Raw genomic sequence first — 15803 nt, forward strand, 5'->3', positions numbered from 1 at the left:
GGAAACTGTTTCCAAAAATGGAATTGCAGATCTGACAGATGGTGTTAAGTGTAATGGAGAGTGCTTTGAAGGTGATGAGGTTGTTTTGTAAACAATTAAAGTACATAGCTTTGGGGAAAACAGTTTTCCGGGGTTTGGGGGTACCCCCTGTATGGATGAGCTGATGAAGTTGCTGCAGCAGGGGCTCCAACATTCCTACTATTTTGAGGACGGCTCAGGACCAGGCAACATTTCCGGTCTGCATGCATGCGCTGCTACGGATCAGAGCTGGCGAAACGGCCTCTAACCAAAAGCAATGTACGAGGTCTCCTGCGCGTTTTCCTTCCTGTCCTTTTTACCCCGTTTCGGCTTCCCTCCCTCTCTCTTGACTTTTTCCGTATGTGCAAAGATGGCATGCTGTTTGTTCTCCAGGCTTCTTTTGAAGTGTGTCAGTGAGTGGGCCTCAGCCCCTGAGAATTCTCCTCCGTGTGGCTGACGTGAGCTGTCCTGAGAGGCCTCCTCCATTGCAATGGCTGTGCTGGGGTAAGGTCCCGTGGTTGAACTGCTCAGCTGATCGAACCTAAAGGTTGGAGATTCTTGTTTGCCCAGAGGTGCCTCAGAAGAAAGGCCTGGAGATCTAGTTTAGAAAAGTCCACCATTGAACCCCCTGGAGCTCAGTCCTATTCCCACACATCCAGGGTCACCAGGAGTCGGAATTGACTTTAGAGCCATACTAGAAGTGGGAGTGTTGGGTTTCTGGAATGGGGTAAACCTCTGTTCCTGCTACAGGGCACTGAAAGAACTCACGTCGCAGAAGCATGTTTGTAATCCAAGTGAGTTTTTATGAAGGAAAGGAAAAGTTTCAGGTTTTACAGCCTCAAAAGTGTACACCGCTATTTCTGGAAAGCATGCCAAGCTGTGCAGAAGTCGCGCTGGGGTTCACAACTGGGAATAGAAAACCACGTGAAAAAGAACACCCACACATGCGGAACTGCTGGGGATTCCCCGGGGACCAAGAGGCAAGAGCAAGTGGACCCCTAGTAGATCCTTAGCAGACCCTGAAGGGCACGCAGGCAGGTGTGCACCTGCAGGTAGGAGAGACCCCACCCTCCGTCTGCCGCTTGGCTGATCTTATTGACTGCATGTACGCACCTGGGTGATTTCTGGGTTACGTTTCACCTGTGCTGAGGGTCCTAGTCTGTGCATGCTTAGTTTGGATCTTCCTATGGGTGTCCAATGTGTGCCTGATCTCTTTCCAACCCCTGTATGTGGCCCTGCCAGGCGATTTCTGCTAGCGCAGGCATTTGGGGGAAACAATTCCACTTGTTCCCAAATCTAACTACATTTCATGAGGTCCAGGTTTCCTCGGAGGATCCCCGGCTAAACAAGGGGCCGTGTGAGGGCTGCAGAGAAGTCCTAAGACAGATAAATGGACAAATCCTACCTTTAGGGGTTTATCTTAACACTGCCCTGAAGCAAGTGTACCTCCCCCAAAAACAAAGCTTAGTAGGGGATAGGCAAAATAAAGATGCTAATCTTGGATTATACACTCTTGGAGTGAACTTTTGAGGGTTTTAAAACTAGGAAAGAAAAATAAGTAAAGGGGCAGGTGTGGAGCCAAGCCAGGCCCGCTTAGCTCCCTCTCAGTCCAGTAAGGGAGCATTCCGCTCCATCCTTTGGAACTCACCCGGCTTAGATAGCCCGGCTGACTCTGGGCAATTCATATGTAAATCTCTGGAAGCCAGGGGGAAGGGTGATCCTATTCAAGGGGTTTTCAGGGCTTGGGGAGCACCTCACAGCCCTGAGGTTGTTCTTCCTGCCTGCTTACACTTCTCCCTGCACGCATGCACCCGAGTTTAGAAGCTGCGAGTGTCCCAGGGGGTTGCAGCCAAGAAGGTGGGACCGTCCCCTCCTCCTTCCCCTTGGAGGGCAGCCTGGGACCAGCCCGGTGGTACCAGTTTCCCCTAAGAGATTAGGCTAACATTCCGAAGCAAGGGACGAGTAAGAAGTGAGTGCCTTTTCTGCTTTACTCTAAAGTGGGTTTGTTGCTGTTGGAGTTGTGAGAAGCGGTGGGTTTACCAAATCCCTTCCTTAGAATGTTGGAAAAACAAGAGACTAACCCTGATGGGCAGGGGGTATTAGGGGAAAGTATGGAATTGGGAGGTTTCTAAGATAAACTAAATAATAGCTATTATTTACGTCATATAATTATTTTTATTCATATTTTAAATAATTATTTGTAGTATTAATTCCTTCGTAGAATGGAAATCTGTTCATTCGGTGTTCGGATTCCTAATAACACCAGGTCAGCGTGGGGCCCGGGCCTCCCTTGCCCTCCGCGTGCTTCCAACTCCCAGATGTTATTGTTCTTGCAGAGAAGGAGAATTGGAGAGCACTGGGGCGGGTCATTTTCTACGTTGCTCATCGTACCTTCATCCGCTGTTCCCTGGCCCCTCTGATCTTTGCGATGCCTTTATTTCCCACCCCGAGGGTTGTTCTGCCCATCTTGCAGATGAAGAAATCTGGGCCCAGAGGTAGCGATGGACCTGCCCTTGCTGAGGCTGCTCAGCCGAGAAGGGGCCCCTGCAAGATCAATGCCGGGCTTCCCACTGCGGCCAGCTGAAGGTCGGATGTCCCAGATTCCAGAACTTGACCTCAGACTATTTTTCTTACAGTCTATTTGGGGTAATGGAAAAGTTTCATAAAAGTAATTTTTATTTGGATGGTTTCATATTGCAACTTGGGAGTCATTGAAGCCAGATAGTTTTAGCTTGGTGTAATCTTTGAAAACTCTGCTCGGGTATTAATTAATAAAAGATTATAGAGCTGTGTGCTTCATGAAGTACAGGCTTACGGACAACTTGAACATAGAGGTGGCACACCATAAAGCCTATCGTATTAAAATGTTGTGTAGCGACAGTGGTTTGTAATAACGCACACGGTGTACACCAACAGTGAGACGCGCCAGAAACCCTTGCAGAGCTTCAGCTGGGGAGGGGGTGCCAGAAGGGGGGACGCACATCTGCCTCTTTAAGCCGGATCATGTTACTGTTAACGCTGCTGAGTGTGCAATTGTATTTGACTTAATTTACCCCCCAAAGGCTGCAAAGTGCTGGTACATCAGGGCAAAGGAAAATAAACGCAGTGGAAATTATAAAGTGATCAGAAAGGTGTCTTCATTGGGAAAGCCGTGAGCAACGGTCGGTCAAAGCAATAGGAGGCACCAGGCTTCTGGAGCACTGAGGAGTGGGGACCTCTTGGAGCAAGAGCAGCAGATGAGAGCGCTTGAGGATGACGAGTAGGACTTAAAAAGCTCCAGAGCCTAAAAGTGAGCCGAAGCCTTTCCCCTCCTCGAAGCAGGCCTGGCCAAGTCAGAGGAGCAAGCTCCCAATACAGGGACTCACCCACATTTACTCAGCTCCCCAGGGCCTCGGTGCGTTCAAGCCATGTGTGGTAAGACAAAGGACATCTCTGTAGACACCTCTTCTGATGGGTACCTTCCAGAAATTGACTCCAGTCGTAACACTACTCCCTGCTCCCCAAAGCAGCAGAATTAAACCCCGACTCTAACACCAGTTCCAGCTTCCCCAACACTCCCAGCCGCAGACCCATCATCTTCAACAGTAGATGCCACCACCTCCTGCATCATCCAGTTATCCGTGCTATTAGTGGTACCTCGGGAACGTCCCTTCCACTATGCCAGGAGGACACCTGTGGAACCAAGAATGTTAGTTAACCTTTAATCATGACCACTGTAAGACCTGTCTAACTGTTTCACTCTTTCGCTCACCATAAGTAGTCACTCTATCATTGTATTATGATTACTACTATGTTAAGATATGTTAGTGTGCTCAACATGAACAATGTTTGTGAGGGTGGTGCAGGACCGGGCAGTGTTTCCTTCTTTGTACAGCAAGTCACTATGGGTCAGAGCCAAATGATAGCACCGAACCACAATGAGTTTGGAAATGTTATTATTTTTCAAAAAAATTTTTGAACTTCTTATGGTGATGTAGGTGAAAGTTCACAGAACAGATCGTGGAAATGTTTCTTAAATATTTTATACACATAAAAAAAAAAAAATATTTTATACACATAGAGAAGTTTAAATATATACCATATTCAAAGGCAAACATTTGACTGACTAATGCAAAGTAGCTACCACGTGTACCTGTTCCAACTTACCTACTAAAACTTGACGTAAGGACAGATTTAGGAACGGATCTTGTTCGGAACCCAGGGATAGTCTGTACAGTCTGAGGGTCACTGTATCTCCAGAGACTTCTTCTTAGACTTAGTCTCACGGCACATTCCTGGGTCCCACCCAAGCTTTCTGAATCAGACTCTTGGAATAATGCACAATGAAATGTTTTGGATTTTTAAAGGCTGTTTAAGAGTTTATCATTTATAACAACCCCCCCATCCAAACAAACAAGTTACGTTGTTATTTAAAAAGAATTGGTACCCTTTCCTGCTCTGTTTTAATGTAAGCAAAGAGGGAACTCAAACATAGGAAGGGTTGGGTTCTGTGGTACGTGCGGTCACTGTGCGTCAGAACCAACTGGACGGCACCGAAACCACGACGCGGGCAGAGCTAATCGATCTCCGGTAGACTGCCGGTGTCTGGCGTGATGTGTGCTTGCTGGGGCCTTGTGCTTTCAGCCTTTTGAATTAGGGAATCTGGTTCCCAGGAGAGAATTGTTTCTAGGGAACTCGGCCTTTGAAGCAGGTGAACACCCTTTCCCTCCACCCCACCCCCTATGTATTAGTCCCGGATGGGGAAGCCAGTGGTCCAGGATTAAGTGGATCGGATTTGTATTCAAAGATGGTGAGATCCTATTCCAGGAGTGCTGCAGAGATTACTGGCTACAGCACTTCAGGTCTGTTGGCGAGCCTCCAAAGTCTAGGGTTTCGTTTAGTATGGTCATCAGAATGGTCTTCCAGGTGTGGGTGTGAGGAGCTTTGTAAGTAGAGGGTCACAGGCACATGGGGGGCAGCCAGTCGGTGGTCTCTCCTTGCCAGAGCTTTCTTCATACTATTATTACAAATGAATTTCTCCACAACTTGCTGCTTCGGAAACGGTTTTTTGGGTTTGACAGTCTGTTGCTTCAAAGTCTCCAGATTTAAAATAAGGCCATGCAATAAATTTGACATGAGGCATAATTAATTTAGAATTAATTTTAGTGCCGTGATGAAATGAGGCTTATGTTTTAAATGTTGCCATTCATTCTACCGAGAAAAAAGTTTGAGTCTTTCCAGGATGTCTTTTTAAAAAAAACTTTATCTTGACTCTCAGATTTCCAGAAAATTGCAACCGGACAAAGAACCTCCTGTTACACCCTTGATCAAATTCACCAGTATGTAACAATTTTTCCGTATTTACAAGTTTACTCCCTTTCCATATAGGGCTCCCCCGCCCCCTCCGAACTATTGGGTCCATAGCACACAACATGTTCCTTAGAGCTTGTGTGTATTTTAGAAATCATAATGTTTTAGATGACCAACATAAATTTGCCTTTGGGGGAAATTTGTAATTGATCTAGTCTTTTATCTGATACACAGTCGGGGTTGGAACTCGATCTGTTTTCTCGGTCATGCCCCTTTCGGACAAGTTTTTAGTTTTTGTTTTCCTTGGAGCCGGATCCAACCCACTATCAGACATTGCATGTGGTTTTCACTGCACAAGCACCGCCCCCTTGGCCTCTCGTGACGTGGCCGTTTGGAAGAATACGAGCCCTGGGTTTGGATTTGTCCGGTGTTTCCTCAAGCTTCCGTTCCGATCGTGCCTTTTTTCAGTGTCATGTTGTGGGAATAGTGTGTCATTTCCAGACAGAACATTCGGAAGCAGGCGGCGTTGGTCCCTCCTTGGCAATGTGAATGTGCATTACTTGGTTAAGTGGTTATCTATTTTCTCCACTACGTAGTTATTTGTATCTTTTGTAATTATCGAGTAACTTACTGCAAATGACTTACTGATAATTATCAAAGCCCATTGATTGAGGATTTGAGCCTGGATCAAACGTTATGCAACAGTTGCCAAGTGGGGGTCTTGGAACGCCACCTCTTCTGTGTTTGTTGTTGGCATTCTCCAAAATGAAAACAACTGATCATCTATCGTGGGTTCAAGAGCGGGGGGGGTGGGCAGGGATAGAAAAAAAGAAAAAGTGTTCGCCCTGCTTTATTTAGGGATTTACATACAGCAAAGCCTGCGAGAGCAGAATTGGGTAGGAAGGTTTTGTTTTTGGGGGGTTTGCAAGTTTTTGTGGTTTCGGTTTTTTGCCTTTGACAGGATACAAACTTATCACTGTTCTGTTGCTCCCTAATAGTGGGACATACTTGTGGTTTCCTTTGCTGACAGGTTCCAAGTTTTACTGTATTAATAATCTGTCTGAATGCATGGATTCCTATTCTTCCATATGGGTGATTGGGTGATAATCCATTGCCTGTTTATTTTGATACTCAAGTGGACAGGTTGGGCCAGTGGGACCCTTCCCCCCACGCTGCGCCTGGGCCCTTTTCACCCACGCCCTGCATTGTGCTGCATGCTTCCCGCGGTTGGTCTCTGCTCCAGGCTGAGATTTTGCCCTTTTTTTTCCTCCAGAGAATCCTGATTCCTTTATAGTGGACAATGGTTTGTGGAAAGCAGGGTGTGAACGGTCCTCTTTTTGAAGCATTGGCATTCCTAGCTAGTATTAGGGAAGGGGAGATGGGGCAGCTTGTGGAAGAGTCAGATCTGCTGTGCTGTGACTGGGGGTACATGAGGACCCCAAAGCAAAGCCCCTGGCCCTCGGGTTGGTTCCAACTCACAGCGACTCTGTAGAGGGTTCCTGAGACTGGGCGTCTTTGCAGGAGCCGACAGCCTCGGCTTTGAAGTGTCTGATAAAAATAAAGTCGGTAAGTCATGTGAACACTGGTCTTTCCTCTTAGATCTGGGCAGTAAAATTCTTGGATCATACCAAAATCTTATCCCCTCATACTTATGGTAATGTGCCCTCACAGAGACTGGGTCAAGGTGGGGCCTGCCACCTCTCAGGTCTCAGGTGGGTCATTCCCACCTGACTCTGGTCGCCTCTAGTGAGCACCTCCTTGCCCCTGTGGTGGTTTTTGTTTTGTTAGAGCAGCCGCATGCTTACGGAAATTGTGCATTTTCTCTGTCCGGGTGCCACCCCACCCAGAATTGGCACCTTTTAAAAATCATTTTATTGGGGGCTTGTACAGCTCTAAAACAATCCATACATCAATTGTATCACGCATATTTGTACATATATTGCTATCATTATTTTCTAAACATTTACACTTGATAAATCATAATCAGCTTTTTGATGTGGTGTTTCTGTGGCTGAGCTCATGGAATAGGTTCTTGAAAAAGGACCACACCAGTGCCCTTCAAAGGAGTTCACAAAGAGGTTGTGGACTCCCTTGCGGGCAGTTTCTGGACATGGCGGTGCACAGGATCAGAGTTCTCCCCACAAGTTCCTAGGCCCGTCACCTGTTCTCCTCTGGGATTAGTTTTCCCGGAGTGGACAATACCCAGACCTTTGGTTCCTCAAGAAATACGCTCTTTGCAGAAACCCCAGCCGATGTAGAGCCCTGGGCTCACACCCAGAGCTGCTGACCTCTTCTTCTCTGCTCTCTTATAGAAATGACTCTCCTGTCCTCCCAGTCTTCATCGCCAGTGACCCCTTCTGCGACTGTGTCCACTGAAAACCCGGAGCAGAGGATGCTGGAGAAGAGAACCAAGGTGGTCGAAGAACTTCTCCAGACAGAAAAAGACTACATCCGGGACCTGGAAATGTGTATCGAACGCATCATGGTGCCCCTGCAGCAGGCGCAGGTGGGGACCGCGAGAGGCTTAGCTTTGCCTCAGGACCAGGGTCTCGGAGCCTCAAGCTATGGGAACCTCCCACACAGAGATTTCCAGGCTCTTAAAACTAAAGGCTGGGACTGCTGCTCTGACCTTCAGTTCAGTGGTTCTCAACCTTGCGAATGCCGTGACCCTTTCATACAGATCCTCATGTGGTGGTGACCCCAACCATAAAATTATTTTCATTGCTACTTCATAACTAATTCTGATACTGTTATGAATCATCATGTAAATACATATCTGATAGGCAGGATGTATTTTCATTGTTACAAATTAAACATAATTAAAGCATAGTGATTAATTGCAAAACAATATGTAATTATATATTGTGAAATATTTATGTGTTTTCTCATGGTCTCAGACGACCTCTGTGAAAGGGTCGTTCAACCCCCAAAGGAGTCTCGACCCACAAGTTGAGAACCGCTGTTCTAGAGGAAGTGGGCAGGGTCTTCAGAGTAGAGGTGTTGGGTGGGAATCTGTACCCCAGCATAATTACAGACCAAACGAGTCCAGCAGTCAGCTAGCTTCTTAAGGGAGAGCGGTTGGGTGAAGGCCAGAGGGCGGCGCTAGATGCTTGACTGCGCGCAAGAGGGCGGGAGAAGTTGGCCTGAAGCCGGCTCTGTGCAGTCCTAGCAGAGCTTGGCTGGTGGGTGTGATCTTGGCCTTCATTTCATCTGCCTGCATCTTGATGCTTTGCTTCCCTTTCTCAGGTCCCAAACATGGATTTTGACGGTCTTTTTGGAAACATGCAGATGGTGATTCAGGTCTCAAAGCGATTACTGGCTGCCCTGGAAACCAGCGATACTGTAGGTATGAGCTTCCACTGTTGCTTCCTGTCCAAAACAGCGTTTTTAAAGCCTCGTTGAGAGGAAGAAAGCCTTTCCTGCTAAAGTATTTGTGTTGGGAAAATGGAGTTTTCATTACCCAGGTCAGAGGTTATGTGGCCTGGCTGTTCTTTTTCACTGCAGCCTGCTATGAAGTGATATAGGGTGAGCCATAGAAGAAGCCTTAGGTGCCATTAGCCTGCTGTTCACCAGACGGGTGGTTGCGGTCTGAGACCATCAGTTTACTGGGTTGCACCCAATAGAAATATATATATATATAAATATATATGTGTTAGTAAAATGGGATAGCAAATACAGAATGCATTGCAAGTAATGACTGTAATTGCTAGTTTTTGAAACTTCTGCAGTTGTGTCATTTCAGAAATGACATCATCCCTTCTGCCATTTCTATGGGTCATGCAGGCCAGTCCTGGTCCCAAGTGGGACGACACAGTCTCATTCTGTCGTGTAATTGTATTGGAATCACGGTCCCCTGGTAACTGGCACACTCCAGCCATCTCCCTACATACTTGACCTCCAGTTCTTTGCAGCCAGTGCTACCTCCTTCCAGAGAAAGTGCACTGTACCAAACTCACTGCCATTGAGGTGCTTCCATCCCAACTCATGGTGACCCAGTAAGACAGTGTAGAGCTGCCCCGTGGGTAAATCTTCATGGGAGCATAAAACCTCATCTTTCTCACTCAGAGCAGCTGGTAGGTTAGAAATGCTGACCTTGTGGCTAGCAGTCTAACTCTTAACCCACAACGCTACCAGGGCACCTTTTATTATACCAAAAGTTGGGTTAAAGATTCTAGTCGAGTTGGACAAGGGAAGGGGCAGTAGGCGTTGGGAGACCTTGATGAGTTAGATCAGCGGTTCTCAACCTGTGGGTCTCGACCCCTGTGGGGGTTGAACAACCCTTTCACAAGGGGTTGCCTAAGACCATCAGAAGACACATATTTCTGATGGTCTTAGGAACTGAGACACTGTTCCTCTATCGGTCTCCAGACAGGTCCGCCCACATACCAGTACCTGGCGTGAAGACTGTTACCCATGCTATACCATGCTTCAAGACAAAATTTCATTTATTTGTCATTATAAATCAATATTTCACAATATATAATTACATATTGTTTTGTGATTCATCACTATGCTTTAATTATGTTCAATTTGTGACAATGAAAATACATCCTGCATATCAGATATTTACATGACGATTCATAACAGTAGCAAAATGACAGTTATGAAGTAGCAACGAAAATAATTGTATGGTTGGGGGTCACCACCACATGAGGAACTGTATGAAAGGGTCGCGGCATTCGGAAGGTTGAGAAGCACTGAGTTAGCCGAAGAAGAGGCTACAATGAGAGTGAAGGACCCAGAGACCCTGGGGCTGGAATCAAAGCCAAGGGGTGGCTTTGAGTGATTTTACGCACATCCCACGGAAACGGCACATGTGGACATGTACCTACGAATGGGTGTGTTCGCGAGACTGTTTCCTGATCATGTCTTCACTGTGCCATTCAAGTTCCAGAGGGCTGACCCTGGCCCACAGAACAGACCCTGGGGCCCATTTATGGGTGTGGCGGGTCCCCAGGTGGAGACAGCTTCCCACGGGCCTCTGTGCAGAGGAGTCGGGTCAGAGAGCTGAAGCGCAGCAAGCAGGAAGCGTCAGCGCGTGGATAGCGCAGGTTCTACGATGGCTTGAAGTGACTAGCTTACACTGTCACCACCCCACTGTGAAAACCTTTCCGGCTCCTGGTGACCCGTCAGAGTGTGACCTTTACAGAGGGCCTGCTTCATCCCTCTCTTGTGGAGTGACTGGTAGGTTCCAGCCACTCGCCTGTCCGTGAGCAACCACTTCGTTAAGTGTGGCACCCCGAGGACTCTCGGAATAGCATAAAATGAGAAACGGACCCCCTCTCACCAAGCCCATTCTGACTCAGCGACCCTGTAGGACAGAGTAGAACTGCCCCTTCGGGTTTCCGAGACTTCTTTCAACCTCGGGGCAGCTGCTGGTTTGGAACCACTGACCTGTGTGGTCAGCAGCTCAATGCACACATGACCCACTCCACCACCAGGCTCCCTGGGAATAGCACAGGAAGGGGTATTATAATAGAGGAAGACAGGCAACTGCTATCTTATCCATTTCTTACATCACTCATCATACTTTGGATTATTTTAATATAGCGATAATGTAACTTATACCCAAAAGGTTAGAACCTGTTACCATAAGAGGGTCTCTAGCTCTCTGGGGCTTCTCCTTACAGTGTTCCATTACCTGCTCAGGAAAGAAAGGTGCTTACAATGCCCGGTTCTGTCTGAACAGGGACCTCTGTATCCCATACAAGCTCCAGCTCCTGTTTTGAAAAATAAATGATACATAGATGACCTAGTCTTTTGCATTTGGCTTTAAATAGGTGGAATGTGAAGCTACCATCAGCGATGGCTCTCGGGATGAGATGTAGCTGATGGTGAAGTTTGGCTATTTTATGGGTGGGGCGCTCAGTGTGAGATCCTTAGAATGAAGTGGGAGAGGAGGAAGCTTCTCAAAGCACTAGCTGTGTTTGTCTTCCAAAGGAGCCGTGTTCCTGGCTCACCGGCTTGAGCTAGAGGGGACGTACAAGGTCTACTGCCAGAATCACGACGAGGCCATTTCGCTGCTGGAGATCTACGAGAGGGATGAGAAGATCCTGAGGCAGCTTCAGGAATCCTTGGCGGAGCTCAAGTAGGCTTTGGGCCACCTCACGCCTCTCGTAGCTCTTGGGGTTTGCCTTTGGGACATCACTCTGCTATTTGTCTAGACTTCTCGGGCCATGGATGTAGCTGTTTGACCTGTAGACCTTGCAGCATCCCCGGTAGCGCACTACATGTTTAGCCATGTAGCTTGCCCTTTTCCCCATACTACATCACGGAAATATGAAGGGGCGTTGTGCTTGTACTTTTATCTTTGCTTACACCGTTATGATTAGCATTTTCCAGTAAGAAGGCACCCAGAAAGATAGTTAGGGTTCCCTGGTCCTGGGACAGCAGGTCACCAGGACCTACTAGAGGGGTAAGTAGAACAAAGTGCAAGGCGTCCTGGTGACGCACTGCGCCAGGCGCAGCTGTGACCGTGCTGAGCCCGCCAGCTGCTCTGCAGGAGAAAGGGGTAGCTGTCTGCTCCCCTAGGGCACCCTGGGGGCCAGTTCTGCTTGCTTAGAGACTTGCTGTGAGTCAGGATTCTGGGCTTGGCTTCGTTTTGTTTTAAGGAAATTGAAGTTAGGGATTTAGCCTTACTTTCTTTTTCATTAGTTCTGATATATCACCGTATGACAGCCATCAGATACCATCACATCAGCGCCGACTCGTGACTCCGGGTGATGGATTCTGTGTGCATCAGAGTAGCACTGGGCTCCGTAGGGTTTTCACTGGCAGGTTTTTCGGACATAGATCGCCTGGCCTTTCTTCCAAGGCACCTCCTGGTGGACTTGAATCTCCAACCTTTCGGTCAGCAGCCAAGCCCATCAGCCATTTGTGCATAGGCCTTCCTATGGCCCCTCTTAGCGCCGGTGATTGTCGTCTACCTGGCTGATGGGTACACTCTGGGGAGTGTGTGGAGTCCGCAGCAGCAGCTTTCTAACCAGCTGTCTCTTTCTTTTCATGTCTGCTGCCCTGTAGGAGCCTCTACAACGAGTGGTAAGTTCCTTTGCCACCTGATATACAAGCTCTTGTCTTTGGTGGATTCTTCCTAGCCCATAAGAGACACGCATCTCCATTCTCTCCCTTTATTGACAGAAACTTAGAAGGGGTGTTGCCTGGCTGTGTTCTCCTCCCCAGCATTCACCACCACTTGACCCTTTCTATGCCTGTCTCCTACTAGCACGGCAGAGACGTCTTTGGGTCACTGCTAAATCCCCAGCAGCGAGAGCAGGGCCTTGGGTTTCTTAGGTGTCCATATGAGGGAGCTTGAGAAAGTCCACAGGCAAATGGAATGAAATGACCATGGCATTGCCCCACTCACAAGCCCCCTCTTATTTGATGGATGAATGGGAGTGTAAAGTAGAGTAAAAGAAACGTATTTGGGAACAGTCAGCCCCCTCCTGTTGGCACTGTGTCAAAAATTGAATCGTCTTTTTTCCCCCCTTCCTTCTTCTAGGGGATGCACCAATTACATTAACCTGGGCTCCTTCCTCATCAAACCGGTGCAGAGAGTAATGCGTTACCCACTGCTGCTGATGGAGCTGCTGCACACCACCCCGGAGACCCACGCAGACAAAGTGCCTTTAACCAGCGCTGTCCTGGCCGTTAAGGAAATCAACGTTAACATTAACGAGTATAAACGTCGCAAGGACCTGGGTACGCAAACTTCGTTGGTAACACTTTTCCTTCTTAAGGTTGAAGATGAGTGATAAAGTTTATAGAAATGAACTCTACATTTTGTTGAAGAGGACCATGAGGCTCCAGAACATTAAGTGACTTATCTAAGGCCCTCCTTCAGTAAGTGACAGATCCCGGCACTGAACTCGGCTCTCCTTGACTCTGAGTCTGCCTTTCTTTGTGTCCACCTCTGTCGCCTGTCCTCCTTCTTCAGGCTTCTCCAAGCTGGCCGCACAGGCCGTCCTTTCCTTTAGGCATGGTGTTTGCCCCGGAACTAGTGTGTGTTATTTTCTCTCCGCTCAGCTTGATGCTCACTGCACTTAGGGACTTGCTTTAATTTGGGTCATGAGTCGTATTTTGTACCCAGACGGTAGCCATGCTCAATCAAGTGCTTTCTTCACTCCCTGCCCAGTGCTCAAGTACCGTAAGGGGGACGAAGATAGCCTCATGGAGAAGATTTCCAAACTGAACATACACTCCATCATCAAGAAGTCCAACCGAGTCAGCAGCCACCTGAAGCACCTCACTGGCTTTGCTCCGCAGGTGAGAGCCTTGCACTTGAATGATGGGCATGCTTCTCACAGCTGTTCAGGGCTCCCAGGGCCTGGGCAGCTCCAAGACCCTGAACCCACTCGTTCGATCCTCCATGCCTCTGTTGGCAAACTGTCTAGCGTGCTCAAAGGCCAACCAGGAGGCCCTATCAGTCAGCATAGGCGAAGTATTTGGGACTAGACGCTAACAGGAGCTTATGATCTCTTTGGAAAGGCAAAATTTAAATGGTAGACATGTTAAGAGACCCTCTAGTTCAGTGGTTCTCAACCTGTGGGTCGTAACCCCGTGGGGGATCGAACGACCCTTTCACAGAGGTTGTCCAATTCATAACAGTAGCAAAATGACAGTGATAAAGTAGCAACAAAAATAATTTTATGGTTGGGGGGATCACCACAACATGAACTGTATGCAAGGGTCACGGCATGAGGAAGGTTGAGAACCACTGCTCTAGTTCAACGTCGTACCGGGACAAGTAAGGAAATTTTCTATCTAAGAGACTGACTACGTGAGGCAAAAAGCAGTTGCGTAGTGATAGTGCTGATAGTAGACCTGAACTCTCCAGGCCCTTTCCACTCTGCCACGTGCATGTGATACAAGTGGGAACCGCGAGCTAGAAATCAATTGCTCGGCTGCAGCATGTTCCCTCAGTGCTGTAATATGGTAGAGATGGGGCAGAGCTCAGCGAGATGAGCTTCGTGTTGGCCGGAGATTTAAGCCCAGCCTGAAGAGAAGGGGGCAAGTTTGGTGCAGTGCGAGGGGACTGCACCACCAGGTGAGGACACTGAGCCCAGCAGTGTTGCAGGTGGCAGGCATAGGGCAGAGAGCCCCTGGAGAGAAGTAGTGGGGAAACTAAGGGTTAAAGGTACAGAGAACCTGTGTGCATTTCGGGAGTTTTTGAAAGCCATGTAAAAGTGTTTACATTTAACTCAGTCTGACGCAGCTAACCAGAATCCCTGCCACCCGGCCACTTCCGACTCATCCTGACCCTGTAGAGCCGAGGAGAGTTTCTAAGTGTACAAATCTGTAGTGAGCAGACAGCCTCAGCTCTCTCCTGCCGAGCAGCTGGTGTTCTGAGTCACCAGCTCGGCGGTTTGCAGCTCTGTGCTTAACCCACGGTGTCACCAGAGTTCCTTTTTCTGGGATAATGCAGAAGGTTGAAAATTCGATCAAGAGATGTTTTTAAGAAACCTTGTTTGCCAGTAAGAGCGGGGAGAGTCCAGCCTCACCGGCACTGCTTGTTCATTTCAAACAGATCAAAGACGAGGTGTTTGAAGAAACAGAGAAGAATTTTCGAACACAGGAAAGATTGATCAAATCTTTTATCAGAGACCTGTCCCTCTACCTGCAGCATATCCGGGTGAGTGAGGACAACACTCTAGTTAGCGTCACTTAGGCATGTTCAGCTAAAGATCAGTAAAAACCAACTTGAGTATTGGGCAGAATTTCGCTCGATAGGGGAGTTTTTTAATGGCTGATTCTTAAGGAAGTAAATCACCAGGCCTTTCTTCCAAGCAATCGCTGGGTAGGCTTGAACCACCAGCCTTTCAGTGACCAGCCACGTGTGTGGACAGTTCACACCACCCAGGGACTCCATAAAATGAAATTCCCTGCCGAGTGAGAAAACTAGATTGGTCCAGCAAGCCGGAGCTGGGGACACTGACCATTAGGGAGAAGAAAAGGGCACAGATATTTAATAGAGCCTTAAAATCTCTGTACATCTTTATTTAGACCTCTATAAATGCCCTTTGCCTCCTACCTCTTTCCTCTATTTCCTTTTATTTTCCTCTAAATAAAGGCATGTGCATAGGTTTAGTATTAAGGTAGCATAATACAAGAGCACCTTGCTCAGCTAAATGGTCATTTCATGATTACCTACCTTCCCGACATGATTGCTGAAGACAGACGTGTGCATAAGCAAATGTGGTGATGAAAGCTGACGGTGCCCGGCTATCAAAAGATATAGCGTCTGGGGTCTTAAAAGCTTGTAGGCAAACAAACGGCCATCTAGCTCGAAAACAACAAAGCCCACAGAGAAGAAGCCCACAAGCCTGTGGGAACACGAGGTGTTGAAGGGATCAGGTGGCAGACACCAAAGAATAAAAACCATCATTGTGTGACCACCTTCCCCACATAAACACTGAAGACGAATGTGTGCATAAGTAAGTGTGGTGAAGAAGGCTGATGGTGCCCGGCTATCAAGACCTATAGCGTCTGGGAACTTAAAG

General features: G+C 47.8%; 1 protein-coding gene across 3 annotated transcripts in view; it reads left to right on the forward strand.

Moving 5' to 3' along the window:
* LOC101639830 (dynamin binding protein) overlaps positions 1 to 15803 on the forward strand; it is a 76726-nt gene that overhangs the window by 49417 nt on the left and 11506 nt on the right. For 2 of the 3 annotated variants that reach the window (XM_004700998.2, XM_030885987.2), the window contains 7 exons: positions 7620 to 7813; positions 8554 to 8653; positions 11248 to 11395; positions 12328 to 12345; positions 12806 to 13005; positions 13439 to 13569; positions 14831 to 14935. In XM_004700998.2, coding sequence (XP_004701055.1) covers positions 7620 to 7813; positions 8554 to 8653; positions 11248 to 11395; positions 12328 to 12345; positions 12806 to 13005; positions 13439 to 13569; positions 14831 to 14935 — 896 coding nt within the window. Of the gene's footprint in view, positions 1 to 1937; positions 1988 to 7619; positions 7814 to 8553; positions 8654 to 11247; positions 11396 to 12327; positions 12346 to 12805; positions 13006 to 13438; positions 13570 to 14830; positions 14936 to 15803 lie in introns of those variants that run through there. The other variant, XM_045291335.1, reaches the window with a different exon arrangement.

Source organism: Echinops telfairi, unplaced genomic scaffold, assembly GCF_000313985.2.
Source record: "Echinops telfairi isolate 266 unplaced genomic scaffold, ASM31398v2 ScPeMD7_70;HRSCAF=299, whole genome shotgun sequence".
NCBI lineage: Eukaryota > Metazoa > Chordata > Mammalia > Afrosoricida > Tenrecidae > Echinops > Echinops telfairi.